This window comes from Lithobates pipiens, unplaced genomic scaffold (assembly GCF_037356315.1).
Source record: "Lithobates pipiens isolate NorthernLeopardFrog02 unplaced genomic scaffold, aLitPip1_a1.2 Scaffold_18, whole genome shotgun sequence".
Lineage (NCBI taxonomy): Eukaryota > Metazoa > Chordata > Amphibia > Anura > Ranidae > Lithobates > Lithobates pipiens.
In genome coordinates, this window is record NW_027507758.1 from 488,250,385 (window position 1) to 488,271,319 (window position 20,935).

At 41.6% G+C, this 20,935-nt stretch overlaps 1 protein-coding gene across 1 annotated transcript in view; it reads left to right on the forward strand.

Moving 5' to 3' along the window:
- TM4SF20 (transmembrane 4 L six family member 20) overlaps window positions 1-20,935 on the forward strand; it is a 30,266-nt gene that overhangs the window by 144 nt on the left and 9,187 nt on the right. The window contains exons 1-3 of the mRNA XM_077488525.1: window positions 1-105; window positions 12,603-12,668; window positions 17,634-17,785. The exon at window positions 1-105 is cut by the window's left edge and continues 144 nt beyond it. Coding sequence (XP_077344651.1) covers window positions 1-105; window positions 12,603-12,668; window positions 17,634-17,785 — 323 coding nt within the window. The remainder of the gene's footprint in view (window positions 106-12,602; window positions 12,669-17,633; window positions 17,786-20,935) is intronic.

Genomic DNA, 20,935 nt, shown 5'->3' on the forward strand with positions numbered 1-20,935 from the left:
TTGACCCCACTTGTTGCAGACTATGTAGAAGATGGGAGACTCTTTTATAACTCCATCTCTTGTTATGAGTGGTGGCTTCCAGGACTCTTTGGAGGAGGATTGCTTGTAAGTATTAATTCAACCTTTCTATAGGATTTGGAATCTGATAGCTGCTGTACTTTAAATACTGACAATGCATAGACTATATGTGGCCAAATAGGCTTTTAATCATGTGTCAAGCACTAGAGATATGCTGAAACGGCTTTCTTTCCAGGAAAGATAGTATACCACCCTGTTAATTAATTTATTAGTCATCTTATTCAAGACACTTAACAGGCTTGTTCTACTCCTTATACTACCTTGATCAAATTTGCTGCATTGATTGTCAAAATGACATTAATACACACATGTGACTAAGTATTAAAACAGTAATACATTTAAAACACTAATGAAAAATCTACTGTTATATACAGAATATGCAATATATATATATATATATATATCTCACAAAAGTTAGTACACCCCTCACATTTTTGTAGATATTTTATTTTATCTTTTCATGTGGCAACACTGAAGAATTGACACTTTGCTATAATGTAAAGTAGTGAGTGTACAACTTGTATAACCGCTGGCAATAAAAGTGATTACACCCCTAAGTGAAAATGTCCAAACTGGGACCAATTACCATTTTCCCTTCCCGGTGTCATGTGACTCGTTAGTGTTACAAGGTCTTAGGTGTGAATGGGGAGCAGGTGTGTTAAATTTAGTGCCATCGCTCTCACTCTCTCTCATACTGGTCACTGGAAGTTCAACATGGAACCTCATGGCAAAGAACTCTCTAAGGATCTGTAAAAAAACTAATTGTTACTCTACATAAAGATGGTCTAGGCTATAAGAAGATTTCCAAGCCAAGTGTGTCTTGTCTACAGTCAAGCATGGTGGTGGGAGTGTCATGGTCTGGGGCTGCATGAGTGCTGCCAGCACTAGGGAGCTACAATTCATTGAGGGAACCATGAATGGCAACATGTACTGTGACATACTGAAGCAGAGCATGATCCCTTGCCTTCTGAAACTTGGCTACAGGGCAGTATTCCAACATAATGACCACAAACACACCTCCAGGATGATCACTAGCTTGCTAAAGAAGCTGACAGTAAAGATGATGGACTGGCCAAGCATGTCTCCAGACCTAAACCCTATTGAGCATCTGTGGGGCATCCTCAAACGGAAGGTGGAGGAGCGCAAGGTCTCTAACATCCACCAGTTCCGTGATGTGCTCGGGGAAGAGGACTCCAGTGGCAACCTTTGAAGCTCTGGTAAACTCTGTTCCCAAGAAGGTTAAGGCAATGCTATAAAATAGAAGGGCCGCACAAAATATTGACACTTTGGGCCCAATTTGAACATTTTCACTTAGCGGTGTACTCACTTTTGTTGCCAGCAGTTTAGACATTAATGCCTGTGGTCAATTACATTTACCCAAATCCCCAAGTTGCTTGAATCCCGGCTCTGAACTCTACTCCAGAGTCGACTGCCTTTCACGCACCCATACTGCCCATATTTTAGCGGGAAATTACGTCCCATATAGGTGAGTTTGTACAGGGGCAAGGACGCATTTACCAAAGCTCTCCATTGATGCACTGTCAGAAGGGAGGGTTCCTTCCATTTTAGGAGGAACGCCTTCCTGGCAAAAAAAACGTGTAAAATACAAACAACTTGGGGGGCTTCTAATGTGTCCACAATAACCAGTAATAGGGGCCTTGATTCACAGGGGACCCATAATTTACCTATAGAATTAATGTCATTGACCACTCCCCCCCAAAATGCTTGTAATTGCTAGAAGGACCAGACAACATGAAAGAAGGAGCCCACCTCCGAGGCTCATTTAGGACAAACCAAGCTCCTATCAGGAAACATTCTGGTTAACCATTCTGGGGAGTAATATGCCGGATGTATAAACTTAAGTTGGGTGAATATATCCCTTGTAGAGATCAGAAGGGGGAGATATTGCTGGATACCCTCTTCCTAATCATCGTCGGCAAGCATAGGTATATCTGCCTGCCACACCGAGAACAGCTGAGAAACTTTAGAGCTCTCAAATCCGATGAATATGGAGTACAGAGCGGATAAGGGTTTGGGTTCTTCTGACAAACTCAGTATGCGCTCAATACCGCCAACCCCTAATGTTATAGGCTGGGGGTATTAAGTCCGAAAAGCATGACAGAGTTGTAAATATCTAAAGAACATATGGTTAGGCATACCCGTTCCCTTTTTAGAGCATCAAACGTGCTTAAGCCATTAGGAGAGACAATATCTGCCAGCATCTTTATTCCATATCGGGCCCATATTACAGGGTCTGGGATGAACCAGAAGTGCGGCTGTCGTGGATTCCCCCGTAACGGGGTATATGGGGACTAGCTGTTAGGCTTCCTTACTTTAGCTCATACAATCTCCCAGACCCAAGGCACGGTACACATCGAGGGAGTGATATTGGGGTTGAAGTGGAGGCCTCTATGTATGAAGTTGCGGAGTTCAGAGTAGGATTCAAGCAATGTCACCTCCAACGTGGATGCGGAATTGGCCAGATCCTCTGATAGCCAAGGGGACAGCAAATTTACACTGTTATACAAGCTGTGCACTCACTAGTTTACATTGTATCACAGTGTCATTTCTTCAGTGTTGTCACATGAAAATATATAATAAAATATTTACAAAAATGTGAGGGGTGTACTCTTGTGAGATACTGTATGTATATGCATGTATGTGTGTATATGTGTGTGTGTGTGTGTGTGTATATATATATATATATATATATATATATATATATATATATATATATATATATATATATATATATATATATATATATATATATATATATATATATATATATATATATATATATACATATATATATACATACATACATACATACATACATACATACATACATACATACATACATACATTTTTCAAAGTTTCCCCTTTTCTGAATGAATGATGCTTTGAGTAAATGCAAGAGGCTGATTTACTAAAGAAGTTGAGAATCTTCATTCAAACATTTTGTGAGTATTCACTTAATTTATCCAATCAAAAGAAAAGCCAGATTTCTGTTTGTTTTGAATAAAAGATCATGTGCAAAAGATTTTCACAATTGGATAATTAAAGTGAGTATTTACACGCTTTTTTTTGAGTGAAGGATCTAGGCTTCATTAGTAAATAAGCCAAATGGTGACTGTTTATTTTAATTGACGAGACACATATACCAGGTTGTCATGATAGTTAATCCAAATAGGCATTACGTTTTAAGAGTTTTTGGAGAGTTACAAAACCAATACAAAAAAATTGCAATCATAACATAGTTTTTGGCATATTGGGCACACCTCTCTAGTACTGGGTTGAACCCCCTTTTGTCTTAATTCTTAGTGGCATAGATTCAACAAGGTGTTGGAAACATTCCTCTGAGATGTTGGCCCAGATTGATATTATAGCATCACACAGTTGCTGTAGATATTTCAGCTGCACCTTGATGATGCGAATCTCCCATTCCAACACATCCCAAAGGTGCTCTATTGAATTGAGATCTGGCCACTGGAGTACAGTGAGGCCACTGGAGTACAGTGAACTAATTTTCATGTCCAAGAAACCAGTGTTGAGATGATTTGAGCTTTGTGACATGGTGCATTATCCTGCTGGAAGTAGCCATGAGAAGATGTGTACATTGTAGTCATAAAGGGATGGATATCAACAATACTCATGTAGGCTGTGGCATTTTAAATGATGCTTAATTGGTACTAAGGGGCCCAAAGGGTGGCAAGAAAATATCCCCCACACCACTATACCCACCAGCCTGAATCGTTGATATAAGGCAGGATGGATCCATGCTTTCATGATGTTTATGCCAAATTCTGACTCGACCATCTGAATGTTGCAGCTGAAATTCGAGACTCATCAGACCAGGCAACGTTTTCCAATGTTTTAGTGTCCAATTTTGATGAGCCTGTGTGAATTGTAGCCTCAGTTTCCGGTTCTTAGCTGACAGGAGTGGCACCTGGTGGGGTATTCGGCTGCTGTAGCCCATCTGCTTCAAGGTTCGATGTGTTGTTCGTTCAGAGATGGTTTTCTGCATACTTTGGTTGTAACGAGTGGTTATTTGAGTTGCTGTTGCCATTCTATCATCTCAAACCAGTCTTCTCTGACATCAACAAGGCATTTACCCCCACACAACTGCCACTCACTATATATTTTAACTTTTTCGGATCATTCCTATGAGATGGCTGTGTGTGAAAATCCCAGTAGATCAGAAGTTTGTGAAATACTCAGACCAGCTCGTCTGGCATCAACAACCATGCCACCTTCAAAGTCACTTAAAGTCACTTACTTCTTCTTTCTTCCTCATTCTAATGCTCGGTTTGAACTTTAGCAAACGTCTAGATGCCTAAATGTATTGCTTTGCTGCCATGTGATTGGCTGATTAGCAATTTGTGTTACCAAGCAATTGAACAGGTGTACCTAATAAAGTGGCCAGTGAGTGTATGTTGTACCGGGGGCACACATCACGCCGATCGTTGTTGCAGCGTGTTAGTCTGACACACCGCAATTCTGATCTAGGTAAAGAGTCTCTGACAGACAGTGTCAATCAGTGCCACTCATCAGTGTCCATCAGTTCCATCTATCAGTGCCCATCCATGCCCATCAGGGCCCACCCATCAGTGCCGCCTATGAGTCCCCATCATTGCTGCATAACAGTGCCACCTATCTGTGCCCATCAGTGCCACCTCATCCATGCTCATCAGTGCCACCTTATCAGTGCCCGGCAGTGCAGCCTCATCAAAGCCCATCAGTGAAAGGGAAAACGTACTTATTTACAAAATTATATAACAGAAATGAAGAAACTCTTTTTTTTTTCGTTTTATTTGTTTGGCAAAAAACTAAAAACCGCAGAGGTGATCAAATACCACTAAAAGAAAGCTCTATTTGTGGGAAGAAAATGATAAAAATGTTGCTTGGTTACAGCGTAGCATGACCACACAATTGTCATTTAAACAGCGACAGCGCTGAAAGCTGAAAATTGGCTTGGGCAAGTGGTTAAAGCTGTATTAAAGAGGAAGTAAAGCCTCTGAAAAAAAAATGGCATAGGCATAATTAGCTAGTATGCATAGCATACTAGCCCATTATGAATTACTTACCTGAGATCGAAGCCCCGGCATCAGCCCTTGTTCGCCTCCTCTGACGCTGCTATCTATCCTGGACTGACTTCCGGGTATTGCGGCTCTGGTGCTGTGACTGGCCGGAGCCGCGATTACATCACTTCCGCGCAAACGCTGGTGCGGTTAGTGGGGCATGCTCAGTGCACCTGTGCCCGATGTCTACAGCATCGGTGCTGCTATTCCTGCAAATATCTCCTAAACCTTTTAGGTTTGGGAGATATTTCTTGCACCTACAGGTAAGTCTTAATTTAGGCTTACCTGTAGGTTAAAGTGGTTGTAATGGGTTTACAGCCACTTTAATCCCCAAAGTAATCATGTAATATTCTGCAGCTTACCAATTCATAGATGTGGTGGCTGCTTTTGTTTTCTTTTTTTAGGCTTTTTTTTCCTTTTTTTTTTTTTTCCATTTGGTGATCCAGCCAGTAAGGCACTATTAGGCGTTTAGCCACGCTTCAAATCCCAGCAGAAAGAAACTACTGATTTCTGAGACTAAAACTGATATCTGTGTGAATATAGCAGCGGGTGGGTCATTCATTTACACAGCTTTGTGTGTAAATGAACTACAAGCCCCGACATCCCTTGTGGTTGTCCTCTTCCAGTTCTCAATTAACTACCAACGGGGCTGTGGAGCACCGTGGTAGTTAAAGTGGAAGTAAAGTTCCACGCATTAATTTTACCTATAGGTAAGCCTATAATAAGGATTACCTATAGGTAGTGGAAATATCTCCTGAACATGTACCGTTTAGGAGATATTTAAATTACATGCACCCAGTGACATCACTGGCGCGTGCACGCTGAAGGAACGGGCAGCCGTATCGTTCCTTCCGAGCCCTGTGCCGTAATTGGCGGCTCCTGCGCGCATGTGCAAGAGGGACGTTGTCGCGGCTCTGGTCAGAAATATGGAAGCATGACGGGTGAAGATGGGAATCCACTGAAGCTCTGAGATTTTTGAATGGCAGGACTTTGTTTTAAAGTAAGTTTACCCCAATGTGCTAGTATGCAATGCATACTAGCACATTATGCCTTTACCTTGCAGGTTGTAAAAAAAAAAAAAAAAGTTGCAATAAATTACACTTTGTTTTTGAGATTAGTACGACTTTAAAGGTGTGCTGCAATAAATATGAATGGAGAAGGAACAACGACAGTCCGTCCATAAGGGCCACAGGGGCGGTGCACCCGGCCCCTAATCTCCACTTTTTTTTTTTTTTGCGAAGCACATGATTAGAAAAAAAATGGGGAAAAGGTTTCTAGTAAAAAAGAAAGGGAAATTTGGGACTTTAAATGAGGCAGTTGACTTGAATGAGTGTGACTTAGTGAGATTTAATGATGTATTGACACATTGAATAAATATCAAAATACATAGCATAAGCATACACTGTATACGTAAGTAGTTTCATGTATGAACATTAATGTGGCATAATTAAGTAAATCCATATTTCTACACATAGGTTGACAGCACAATCAACTTAGCAGCACACAACAACTCTGAATATAATAAATTAGATGGTGAATGTATAATGCCGCGTACACACAATCGAATTGTCCGCCGGACCACAGTACGCCAGACAATTTGATCGTGTGTGGGCTCCAGCTGACTTTTTCATCGTAAAGTCCGGCGGACTTTGAAAGTCGTTTTGACTCAAAATTTGTCCACCGGACTTGGCTTTCAGCGGACAATCCGTTTGTCAGTGTGCTAGTCTGGTGGACTAAGAATGACGCATGCTCTGAAGCAAGTACGAGAAGGAAGCTATAGGCTACTGGCAATTGAACTTCCCTTTTCTAGTCCCGTCGTACGTGCTGTACGTCATCGTGTTAGAAATCGCCAGACTTTTGGAGTGTCTGTGTGTGGCCAAGTCCATTCGTTATACAGTCCGGCGGATTGTTTGCAGGACCAAGTCCGCCAGACAATTCGATCGTGTGTACGCGGCATTAGAAAGATTGTATGGGAAATGAGGCTCTAATTGGCTTCAAAAAGGGTGGGCTCAGGGCGCAGAGCACTACACCCTGAGCCCACCCACTTGTGACAGTAGCTAATCAATATTCACAAATTTCTGTTTTCCTGCTTCTCTTCCCAGCCAATCAGGACAGGAAGAGATTTTTGAGACTGAATTGGCTGGGAGGAGAAGCTGGGGAAGCCACCCGGGACCTGGAAGGGGTAACTGCAGGGGCTGGCGAGCTTGTGAGCAGGGCTGGTTCTCCATTTTTCAGGGGGGGGGGGGGGCGGTTTATTTGTTTCTACATCCTTGGGGGAGCCATTCAGAATGAATGGCAACCTTGCGCGATTATGCAGAGCGGTGCGTTTTCACTGTGGGTGGTTGCAGGTGCAGGAATTGCTGCGACTCCCGCACCTGCAGCCATGCACAAAGAGGTGAACCGAGGGTTAGTGATGATTGATGTGAATGGGCTTTTAGTGATCAATTGCAGGCAGGTGATGTGTAGATCACGTCACTAACTGGTTTACCCTCAGAACCTGGACAGGAGCAGGGGCGGCATTTCCTGGAACCCATCCTCAGTATTTTTCTCCTATAGCAGCTTAAATCCGGCTTCTCATCTTCTCCCTCCCACTGGCATTCAGCTGCCACATGAAGAAAATACAACAAATCGCTACCAGTAAATGCTGGAATGTAATTTACTGCTATAAGCAAACATAATGTATAACAAAAAATCCTGATCACTTTCCCAGAGCAGTACACTATTACTATGGTTAAAAAAAAAAAAAAATGTAATAAAAAATGTAATTAGTTTTTTTTTAAATGATAACATTTTTTTTATTACTGTCACCAGTCAGTGTCCCTAATCACCACCACACCAGTGATATGATGACACTGCACTGGTGACAGTATGTAAAAAAAATAAATAAAATCAAGACAAAAGATTACAACTTAAAAAAAAAAAAAAAACCCATGCCTCTTACTAAATACCTTGGACTGTCTACTTTCCAAAAAGGGGTAATTTGGGGGGTATTTCTCAAAGAAATGTAACAGAATACATTTTGGGCTAAATTTAGGAAGAACAATTATTTATTTTCAAAATATAATAACAGAAACTAAGAAAAACAAAACAACATTTTCAATATTTTTTCATATGTTTAGCAAAAAATAGAAAACCCAGTGGTGATTAAATACCACCAAAAGAACGCTCTATTTGTTTGAAAAAAAATGATAATAATTTTGTTTGGGTACAGTGTAGCATGACTGCGCAATTGTCATTCAAAATGCGACAGCGCTGAAAGCTGAAAATTGGACTGGGTAGGAAGGGGGTTAAAGTGCCCAGCATTAAAGTGGTTAATCCCATTATAAATTGTCTTTCGGCAAAAAAACAAAAAAACAAAAAAAAAAAAAAACAGGAAGCAGCAAGGTCACTTGCTAAATGCCTGACGATAGCTGCTAAGCCACACTTTGGAAAGTGATCCATGGCAGAGCCCTTTTTGGAGTGTTGGATCGTGTCAACCTAGCTTAACAGACTATTCATGTGAAATATTCTTGGCAAATGAATGTATCCAAGAAGGTGGTGGTTAAAAATACAACCTCTGCCAAGTTGGACTATAGGACAATCATGGCATAAATATACCCAATATGTCTGCACTAGTTGGGGTTGGCTCACAGACATACAATCATTTACAGCAAGAATCTTCAAACTACGGCTCTCCAGCTGTTGTGGAACTACACATCCTATGAGGCCTTGTAAAACTCTGACATTCACAGACATGATGAGGCATGATGGGAATTGTAGTTCCTGAACAACTGGAGGGCCGTAGTTTGAAGACCCTTGATTTACAATTCATCATCAGTTTATTTGTATGGGTACCTTGATACTTTTGCCAATTCCCTACTCAAGAAGAATAAAACTGTAATAAAATGTTTCTCCACTGAAAACATTTCTTATCTATATTAAACTCATAAAACAACCTAATTATGATGTTATGATGACGTGTGCCTTATAAACACTGGTTACTAAAAGCAAGCCGCTAATTACCTAGAAATTTGTTTGCTCAAAAACATGTTGACGATTAACTGGCAATTAGCATTTGCTTACATGGTACAAGGTTTAGACTTTATAGTTGCTGTTCCTTAAACTGAAACCAACTGGAGTAAAAAACACAGATAGTTCTCAGTTGGAACAACTCCCATATCATGAAACTATCACTGTAATAACTTCCTTTTAAAAATCGATTGCTGGTAAGTAGTCAAATTACCATAATATACAAAAGTAATCAAACGTTTATTATGCCACTGCAAGGTCAACAAACACCTAAAGTGAATCTAAAGTCTAGTTTTTTTCCCACATAAAAATAACAAACATGTTATACTTACCTGCTCTATTGCAGTGGTTTTGCACAGAGCAGCCCCGATCCTCCTCTTCTCAGGTCCCTCTTCTGTGATCCTGGCCTCTCCCTCCTGTCCACAGCAAGCAGCTTTCTATGGGGGCACCTGAGCCGAGTCACAGCTTCGTGTGTCCATTCAGACATGGAGCCCCGGCCCCGCCCCATCTCTCCCCTGATTGGCTAGCTGACTTCGATTGACAGCAGTGACAGCCAATGGCGCCTCTGCTGTGTCTCAGCCAATCAGGAGGGAGAATTCCAGATGGCTGAGACACTCGTGGACATCACAGGGAAGAGAGGGTGCTCAGGTAAGTGTTAGGGGGGCTGCTGCACACGGAAGGCTTTTTATCTTAATGCATAGAAGGCATTAAGATAAAAAAACCTTCTACCTTTACAATCACTTTAAAATCACATTGATCCTGCATGGTTAACATACAGTATATACTGTGTATCCAAAGGATTTGGCTTTAAATAGAACCTACTAACACCTTACGTTCTTACTTTTTAAAGACACAGTGATCAACTTACCTGATGTAATTTGCAGTCACTTAAAAGGGTAACTCTACTTTTGTGGGGGGGGGGGGGGAAATAACAAATGGAAACAAAAAAAAACTAGCGTATACAATTGCACACAAGTCATATTGTAAATGAATGTTGTTAAAAAATGACCTTTCCTTTTCAATCTGTAGTGCTGTCATTTTCTGTAAAATGCAATGCAACATGGCTACCTAGAGGTGTTCTGTACACAGAATGCGTACAGGAAGTCCTCCAGAAAAATAATTTCCTGCTTGTGTGATTGGCTCACTAATTTTCTCAGAAGTCTACACTAAGATACAAGTAAGATATCAGGCATCTCCTGCAACAAAAATGTATTTTTTGGTGATATACTCCAATAAGAAATCACATCTAAAGGCATGGAGACACTGTCATTTTCCTCATTAGAGCCCTGCAGGTGCAGCAGCTTATTGATAATTATGAAATCACTCCCATTAAATTCACTTTCCACATGGACACAGGCAAGCGCACATAGATCTCTTCAGAATAACAAAAGGTAGGAATTAGGAAAGTTTGTTAAAATCCTTGTAATGTACCATAGATCACCTGGAGGGCAATGTTTTTTTTCTCAACAAAGGTGGAGTTACTCTTTTATTTCCAGGCAGAACACCATGCCAGATCCACTGCAAATAATCTGTATTATTCAACATGAATTCCAGAAGCAATATTACATATAAACCAGTGAGAAGCTTTCTTATGATTTCCTTCAATTGTAGTATTTTAGATTCCTTGCAGTCAGTGTGGCAGTTCCTAGGCCAGTGTTTCTCAATTCCAGTCCTCAATGTGCCCCAACAGGTCATGTTTTCAGGCTTTCCATTATTTTGCACAAGTGATTTGATCAGTTTCACTGCCTAAAGCCCCATACACACTATCAGATTATCTGCTGAGTTTTTCCTTCAGATTTACCAAAACCATATAATATGAGGACAAACCTTAGGAGTTTCAATGTGTATGCAATCAGGCAGGCCCTTCTACTACATGGTTTTGGTAAATCTGAAGGAAAAACTCAGCAGATAATCTGATAGTGTGTATGGGGCTTTAGTAATTACCGCAGCCATTTCATCTGAGGGAAATCCTGAAAACATGACCTGCTGGGGCGCCTTGAGGACTAGAGTTGAGAAACTCTGTCCTAGGCATATCCCCCACCAATACAGCAAAGGAAAATTGTGTTAATTCTATATATAGTGGTCATTTGATTACTTCCCAGTTCAGTTATCTGTTTCCAAAGAAGGGTTATTACAAGGATAGGATAAAATAATAAATTACCTGCTGCCCCATAAAACAATAAATTACCTGCTATAAAATAAAAAGAATCTGATTTAAAAAAAATTCACCTGCTATAAAATAAAAAACAATCGGAGTAAAAAAAAAAAAAAAAAAAAAAATACCTGCTGCCCCATGGGAAAATCATCTCACCTCCTTCTGAAACATGAATACAGACCTCAGCCCTGTCTGACTGTTGAACGACATCCAGCGTAAATCAGGGTAAAATGGGACATAAAGCCTAATCCAGGGTCTAAAAGCACATGATAACAGTCAGCCAATAAATGCCTTGATTTGTGGGGCAATAGGTAAGCACTGTGTTGCATCAAGACGCTCTGTGTATGACTGCTGCCTTATGCCATTCATTTGAAATAAAGCTTTTGGGTGCTAGCTTTAGCTTGTATGGACCACTTTATTTATTCTGATTAGAGTAAAATGGTAGTTACTTCACGCAAATACCCCTTTAGAATTATTATTAGGAATTTAAGAATTTGCATCAGTGATCCCTTTTTTACATTTAAAGTGAACTTTCCTACAAGGATTCTAAAATGCCTCCTCCTTTGCTATATCTTGATAGCCCCCTCTCCCCTGAAGCTAGAAATAGATAGATAGAGCTAGATAGTGGCGGTAGAGTAGCAAAGTGGTTAGCACTTCTGCCTAGCAGCACTAGGTTTGTTGGTTCAAATCCCAACCACAGCACTGTCTGCAGGGACTGCCCAAAGAGTGCCAAAGGGCCACAGGGTGAGGTACCAAGGTGATGAAGTGTTTTGTGTTTTCAACTAATATCTCTGTTTCATGTTCCCAGTTTCAACCACTTTGTCGCAAATATGGTCTTAAGGCTACTTCCACACGGAGGTGCTATAGCGCTAAAAATACCGCCTGTAAAGCACCTCTCCTGTCACTCCAGTGTGAACATTAAAAAAAAGTCCTGCAATCAGCATCTTTGAGGCACTTAAAGCGCCCCTGCCCATTGAAATCAATTGGTAGTGCCCCAGCAGCAGCTCTTTCAACCATTTAAAAGCACTTCTTTACTGCCGACACCCCCACTCCTCAGTGCGACAGTGCCCTTACAGTTTACAGTAGACCAAGATAATACAAAAATCCTAACCTCTTCATGTAACTAACCTGCAATGTGAACTGTTAGAGCACATGACGTTAGTTATGATTTAGTGTATGGCCGTCTCTATCAAAATGTCATTACTTGCAGCTCTAGTGATCGGTATATGTTAATGTATTATAGAATGCTGCTTTTTAACCTTTGCTATTGCTTCCCTTAGGTATTACCAGCTGTGTCAATGACCCTCGCAGCCAGGAAGAAAGGTAGCTGTAACTCAAGATGTGGGGTAGGTATAATTTGAATCATTACCAAGGGAAAATTATATAACTGGAAGGTAACAGACACATATTTGTAGCGCACCCCAAGCCGTTGGTGAATTGGCTCCTATTTCCCTCTTCGAGCACAAACAGCCAGGCACACCGCATTTTCAGCACTCCTCCACTGGCTTCAAATAACAGTCTTCTTTTTTTCCTTTGTTTTTGGAAACGATGAACTCGGATAGAGGTAGGGAGCATGGAATACTCCAATGAACTAAAAAACTGAAAAACTTGAGAACTTAATTTCTGTCTGCGTTTCACAAAATTGCTGGCTGCAACTGCATAAGACTGAATGTCCCACAGGATATCTCTTGGTGACCTGTACGCTCTCCAGAGTTAAAAAAAAAAAAAAAATTACAAAGAGTCAGGCCGCGTACACACGCGGGGACTGTTCGCCCAACTTTGTCCGCTGAACAGTGTTTCGGCGGACAGTCCGCTCGTGTGTGGGCTTTCAGCGGACAGTTTCAGCGAACAGTCCGCTGAACAAGGTTTTTCGGAAATTCCGAAAAACTGTCCGCTGAAACTTTGTTTCAGCGAACAGTCCCCTCGTGTGTAGGCTTGTTCGTCAAACTAAGTTCCGCGCATGCTCAGAAAGGATTTACACGCCGAAAGTTATAATGCAGTGTATAGGACGTCGTATTTTTCGTCCCGTCGTACGTGCCGTTCACGTCATCGCGCACGGTTTCAGCAAACTGTTCGTTCGTCGTGTGTGGCCATGTCCGTCCATGCTAATTTTGAGCGGACTGTTTGCCGAAACTGTTTGACGGACAAAGTTGGGCGAACAGTCCCCGCGTGTGTACGCGGCCTCACTGTTCTTCAGCACTGGGGTCTTGTACTCACATAGCCAGAGGATCATCAGTTGCCTCCTGCCAATATCCACCAGGCTCTTCCTAGTGAGGCCATGTGACAAAAAACACACAATTAATGAACAGTGTAAAGGAAACACTTTGATAGTCATGACATTATAAAGTCCATATAAAAAAGTTCTCAGTTTGAGGAATAATGATAGTGACTCCGCTGTGATGAAACGATGACAGACCATCCACAATAGTGTAAGTTATAAGCACCTCCACCACGGTTAACACTGCCGCTTATCAGAAGTTTATGATTCTTTATTACAGAGAACCATAAAACGCAGATGACTGGCTCTCCCCAGCCCGGGATATTCAGATAAGTAAGGTGATATAAGGACCTCTCACAGCTCCAACCAATCCCTCTCATCAGCGACCATAGAAAAAAATATAAGGCTCGCAGTAGTGTAAAACCAAACACTTTAATAAAATAAATAAAAAACGCCAATTGCGCACTTACATAACATCAATGGACAAATCGCATGCAAAACTCGAGCCGGCCGGTCTCGATTTACAACGCCCGATACTTCCGGGACAAACACATGAAGCAGTGACTTCAGTGCGTCGCTATTGCGAGCCTTATATTTTTTCTATGCTCGCTGATGAGAGGGATTGGTTGGAGCTGTGAGAGGTCCTTATCACCTTACTTATCTGAATATCCCGGGCTGGGGAGAGCCAGTCATCTGCGTTTTATGGTTCTCTGTAATAAAGAACCATAAACTTCTGGTAAGCGGCAGTGTTAACCGTGGTGGAGGTGCTTATAACTTACACTATTGTGGATGGTCTGTCATTGTTTCATCACAGCGGAGTCACTATCACTATTCCTCAAACAGAACTTTTTTATATGGACTTTTCAATGTCATGACTATCAAAGTGTTTCCTTTACACTGTTCATTAATTGTGTGTTTTTTGTCACATGACCGTACCGCGTTAGTTAGTGGACCGGTCAGATATTAATTTTTGTTTAAGTATATTGATGTTTTCACTGTATTTTTACACTTATTTTTGCATTTACCTTTGAGACGCAATATTAATTAATTTAATAATTTTTTTCTTTGCGCAACCCACTCTTTTTTTCTGCCTTGTGTCGATTGTAGTATAACATTTGGGTTTGCATCACATTTTTATTTAATTTTTTTGTGGTCAGGCAAGCGCGGTCTTTCTTTTTGCTCTTCCTAGTGAGGGTGGTAGATTCACACCACTATAGGACAGCTGGACTCTTCCCCACCAACTTCCTCCTGGCTCTCTCCAGTGAGCTTCTCCAGACTTAGAAAAGGCCCCCCTAAACTTAGCTGGAAGCTCCATGTCTTTCTCAAGGCTTCCTCCAGGTTCCCCAGGCAAAGAACATATCAAATGCTTTTCGAAAAAGTACAAAGCAGATGGAAAAAGGGTGTCAGAAGCACCTTCTCTTAAAAATCATTACTTTAGCAGTTTCTCAAATCCTGTCTCCACTGGTATACTTCGAATTAGGGTTCTTGGCTGGAAGTTGCTTAAGTGGAAGAGACTTATATTGGATGTGAGGGCCTTAGGAAACAACCCAAGTTTACATATTGCTGAGGATGGATGGATGGATTCAAGTCCAAAAATTAAATACTCTTCTAACCATGTAACAATGTAAATACAGTTTTTTAGAAAATGTATTTATTGGCTAACTTTAAATAAAAACTTTTTCGGTACCCATTATATTGTTGTTCTAGAAATCCACAAAAATAACCAATTGATTGATAATTGCCCAATGAAGGGAATCAAAACATATATATATATATATATATGTATATGTATATGTATATGTATATATATATATATATGTATATGTGTGTGTGTGTGTGTGTGTGTGTGTGTGTGTGTATATATACGCTTTAAGAAAAAAAAAACATGGTAAGATCACTGCCCAATCCAAACACTTACATAGTTAGTAAGGTTGAATAAAGACACCAGTCCATCCAGAGTGAGTGTCTACAATTGTCCCTATCCCTGTACATTACACACTCACATCGGTCCCTACCCTCAAGGAGCCCACAATCCAAGGTCTCTATTCATATACTAGGGCCAATTAACCTACCTGAATGTCTTTGGAGTGTGGGAGGAAACCCACACAGGCACAGAGAGAACATGCAAACTCCAGGCAGGTGGTGTCATGGTGGGGATTCAAACCAGCGACCCTTTTTACTTTAAGGTGAGAGTGCTAACCACTACACCACTGTGCCACCCTTACTGGTACTCTCCTCATTCCCCAAGGTAGGTATACAGGTTAACATACAAAGCAACACAGGTTGTTCCCATTGCTAGTCCCCTGACCTTCAAGGTAGTGGAATTCATTAAACATGAAAATATTGTGAGTGACTGTATTATAATGAATTACATTTAAAAAAGAGGTGACTTTTGCAGAAGAAAACTCTGTTTATGTCCTCCTCATTTTAGCTCCTATTGAAACAATCTGACCTTAGATGCAGTGCAGTCCCTATATAGACTATCTGGCTTTCTGCTGCGTTGAGCAGAGTTTTTTTTGAAAAACAGGAGTGCTTTATTGCAAAGATATCACAACAGAATACAAAACAAAATAAGGCATAGGAACAACTCAATCGTACAGACAAGCAGTTACAGATTAGTATGGTAGTTCAGAGTGTCATACAATAGAAGAAGGATATTCAAATACCCCTACAATGAGGCCTAGAACAGATCATCCGTCAACAAACACAATACAGGAGGTATACCCAAATAAATAAGCTTAGGTCGTCTCAGTAAGCATCAGTGGAAGGGAGATGGGGAGGGGAGGGGGGGGGGGAGGAGCAATGGAGGGGGAACACGAGGGGAGGGGGGGAGGGGGGGGGGAAGCAAACCCCAGGAAACTGAAGGGCAGGCAATCAATGATCCCAACTCCATCCTCATGTGGCTGTCCCGGAGGTCCACGGGAGCCAGATCTTGTCAAACTTCCACGGACAACCCCGATTAGGGTACGTTAGCTTGTATAATGGGAGGGCAGCATCAACTGCTCGTTCCCATCGGGCTACACTTGGGGGGCGCTCCGAGAGCCACTTACACAAAATCGCCTTCTTCGCATAGAAGAGGAGATAGGAGGTCAATAGCTTAGAGTAGTATGGCGTGAGTTCATCTGGATGAATGCCCAATAAGGCTAGTGCAGGGGTCCGAGGGACCCCTAACCCCAGCCGGATATTCAAGTGATCAAAAACACCCAACCAGAAGTCCTCCAGCCGCCGACACTCCCAGAACATATGCAGGTACGTTCCAACCTCAGTTCGACATCTGGGGCAATAGGGGTCTCTAGTGGGATATATCCTTGACAAACGCACCGGAGTGAGGTACACCCGATGGAGAAATTTCGTCTGGATGAGTTTATCACTCGCTGATATGGCCAGTTTAGTGCCCCTCTCCAGGCAGTCCTCCCTCTCCAGGGCAGGGATATCAGCTTGCCACTTATTCCACAGCAGATTCAGCCTCGCCGGTTCATCCGGGAAGACCACCCGGTACAGATCCGAGAGAGGTTTTTTAGGGCCCTCCCCCGTGAATAATTCTTCAAGTGGAGTGAATTGTAGGGTCGGGGGTACAGAAAATTGAGCTCTAACGGCATGGCGCAACTGGAGGTATCTGAAATACATCCAACCAGGCATGGCGTGCGATTCTGCCAGACGAGCAAAAGGGAGCAACCCTCCCGACGACAGGATATCCCCCAGCGTAGTGATTCCAAATCGCACCCAGACCTGCGGATCCGGGATTGACCTAAAGTGCGGCAGGGTTGGGTTATCCCACAGTGGCTGGGCCGGAGGCGTTGAGCAGAGTTTACTTTCAAATGCATGGACTTACATTGCTTGCATTTTATAAAGTACACTGATGCATTAAAGATAACATTCACTCATTTATTTGTGCCATATATATCCAGATTTTAGGTTTAAAATGTAAGAGATCTCCAGCAAAACTATAGTCATGTATTCAATAAAGCAATAACAGAGGCTCTCTTTCCAGGGAGAAAGAATGTTAATTACCTTTACAAATGTTTTTATGTTATTGTCCATATATCTTATATGGAAACTGTCAAAAGATCTAACCTTAGTCTGTGTCCTGCAGATGCTGTCCTCCTCTCTGCTATGTGTTTTCAGTATAATTGGTGGCCTCTACTGCACGCTTATAGCACTGTTTGCTATCAGTAAAGGACCTCTGATCTGTGAAAAAGGAAGCATTACCTTGGATCGCTGTGATTACAGCCTGCGGAACTTCAGGTAAAACTTACGCCTCTCTGAGAAGAAGCTATGTGTGATTTTATTTATGGCTTTCTGGTCCTGTTTTATAGAGCAAGCCATATCTGTGTGACTAGTGTATCACATATTTTAATTATATTTTGAATATTCTTATATATTGATTATTTGCCTTGAATTATTCTAAATGATAATTTTGTCTTTCAAATATAACCATAAGATTATATTACTCCCATCGTAAAGGATGAAAGACACAAAATATAAAGCAATAATATGTCAAAGACCAACTCAGGCCAAAGCATTCTATGTCTTCATAGACACAAGATTGGAGAGATTTCTGCTTACTTCTTGTCAGGACAAGAAATGATGGGAAATCTCTCAAATAAAGACACAGACAAATAATTTTTTAGTTAAGGAAGGTAGTCCTAGAACATCTAAGCCCTTGTACACACGGTCGGACATTCCGACAACAATATCCATCGGATTTTGTCCGACGGATTTTGTCCGAAACTTGTGTTGCATACACACGGTCGGACAAAGTTGTCGGAAAATCCGATCGTACATAATGTGATGACGTTATTTCGTTAGGACGGGACTACGTTCAGGCTAGTACCCAATAGCTTTGGTCTAGGAATTTAATCTGAGCATGCGTGGCACTTTGTCCGATCAGAATTCTCTACACACAATCGGACATAGGCCGATCGGATCATGTTGTCGGAAAGTTTTATAGCCCAGCTATAAAACTTTGTCCGTCGGATATTCCGACGGAAACAGTCCGATGGAGCCCACACACAGTCGGATTATCCGACAACACGGTCCAATCGGACATTTTCCGTCGGAATGTCCGACCATGTGTACAAGGGCTTACAGTGCTTTAAATGCTGTCTGTGCTTTCCTGTCCTGATGACAGCTGATTCCACGGTTTCTTGTATAGGTGTCATAGGGATAGGAAGTGAGGGAAAATCCCATCAATAGGCCCAAAGAGACATATAAAAACCTGATCACAATCTGACTTAAGTTTGTCATTAAAGTATAACTAAAGACAAAACTTTTTTTTTTTTTCTGTTTCTTGTTTTGGATAGAGTGGAAAGGGATTAGAACACCTGTCAGGTTTTTATTGCTGTCTGAGCCACCCCCCCCCCCCCCCCTCTTTAGGGTAATTTATTCTCTCTATTTGTCCTGTTTACTATTATCACTAAAAGTACAATTACAAGAAAATCTAAATTTCAGGTTCTCATCAGAACAGTAACAGAATCGAAATCTATCAACGGGGACAGTAGTTCTGGTGTCAACTTGGGGTTCCCTAACTTTCCTCTTACTTTCTGTTTTGAAATGGGACAGCAAATGAGAGTAATTCTCCCCAATGGGACACAGATGGCAAAAAAAGGCAGGGGATATAACCTACTCTTATTCAAATGAGAAAAAAAATGTTTTGCCTTAGTTCTACTTAAAAAAAGACCTTACGAAAAATGCAAGATCCGCTTTGCTGATTGCCCTCCAAATAAAAAAAGGTTTAAAAAGGTGGCAAAAATACAGCTATATGTGTGTGTTAATAAAAACTTTTAGTACCTTGGCCCAAGCTTCCAACCACTACATGTATTCTGACTCCAGCCATTGTAATAGTGACTATCCCTTCCTGAGACCTCTATGCCTGATATGAATTTATGAGACAATATATGACAGTTACTGTGAACAATATTCTGCAGCAAACATTTGGAATCCACAAATGTCTTTATTTTATTCAGAATGTTGTGTCAACACATCAAGATGTGATAGATTTGGTACAGAAGTGTTTAAGGCAGTCAAAATGCATATTGGCTTCCTAGTCCCAATGTGTGTCTTGAGAGGAGGAGGGATTAGAGAAGCCCACACAAAGGAAAAGGAAATGATATCACAACAAGTGGAAGGAAAATACAGAAAATAACATATACGTGTAGCACTAATCCCCAAAGAAGCTGCTGGTTATTTTTTTGGGCTTACCGTTACCTTCTGCTTCTTCTCATGGCACGTCTAGGGGATGTCCCATGGTAGGTGACCCAGTAACTTGAGACGGACAATAGATCCAGTTGAATGGATTTTATTTGCAAACTTCAACCATTGAACAGTCTTTAACTTGGGATCAGAGGGTTGGAAAGGAAAGTTCAGGTACTCTCAATGTCAAAGTCAAAAACGTTAAGGAACTTGCTTACTTTGACTGCATCCAGAGAATAGCCATTCGCAGCTGGATGTTCACTCAGGTTGGACAGTCCCTCTCTCACAAGGCCTAGAAGCCAACAAGGTGCTTACTCAGGAACAAAGTCTTTAACACCGATGTTGTTGCAGAACACATAGGAAACTAAGCTGTAGAACACTTGTAGGATACCTGGATCTTTCAACCAGCTTGGTGATATCCACAAGTCCGGATTCTCTTGGTTACTTCAGCCCTTCCAGGCTCTTGTTAAGAAAACCAAACTCACTCATGGTAATCTTCTAAAGAGTCTTTCCCTTGAATGCTTGAAGTTCAATGAGTCTCTCCCGAACCGGAGAAGGCACCCAACCACCTCAGAATCCTCCTTTAGTTTCCCTGCCTTGGGCTAGCCAGCCCCGAGGCATTCAAGTCAGGTGCATCCGCACCCCAGGCCATAGCCATCCTGGGGGCTGGTCAGGAGGACCAGGACCAAGTACTCAACACTTCATACTGGACCAGAACCCCGAACCACGTGACATCCCTGTCTTAAATACCCTCTCCCAGAAGGCACAGCGGGAGGGCCACTCCCACTGACCTGGCTCCGAAAGAGAGTAACTAAACGCCTGACTAGACCATAGTTCCACGCCTGCCACCAGAGACAGCACCCCCTTGTGACCAGACTGAACATTTCAGCACAGTCAGACTAACACAAAAGTCCAATTTAGACAAATAGGCCCAAACTGTAGTCTGGGTAAAGTTTTAACTTTGAAAAACATAGCAGGTGCTCTTCAGGAGCCCGCCGCTACATACAATATAAACAATACAAAAAATGGCCACAAGGGGGCAGCATAATAAAAAAACAATTAAAGAGCAGAAAATGCTGTATACACAAATACACATTTCCAATATATTGTGGAGGCAGCACAACCTGGTTGTGCCAGTGATATAATTATATTGTCCAACTTACTGCTGCCTCCTGGGAAAGAAAGGTGTTTAGATTAGAATCC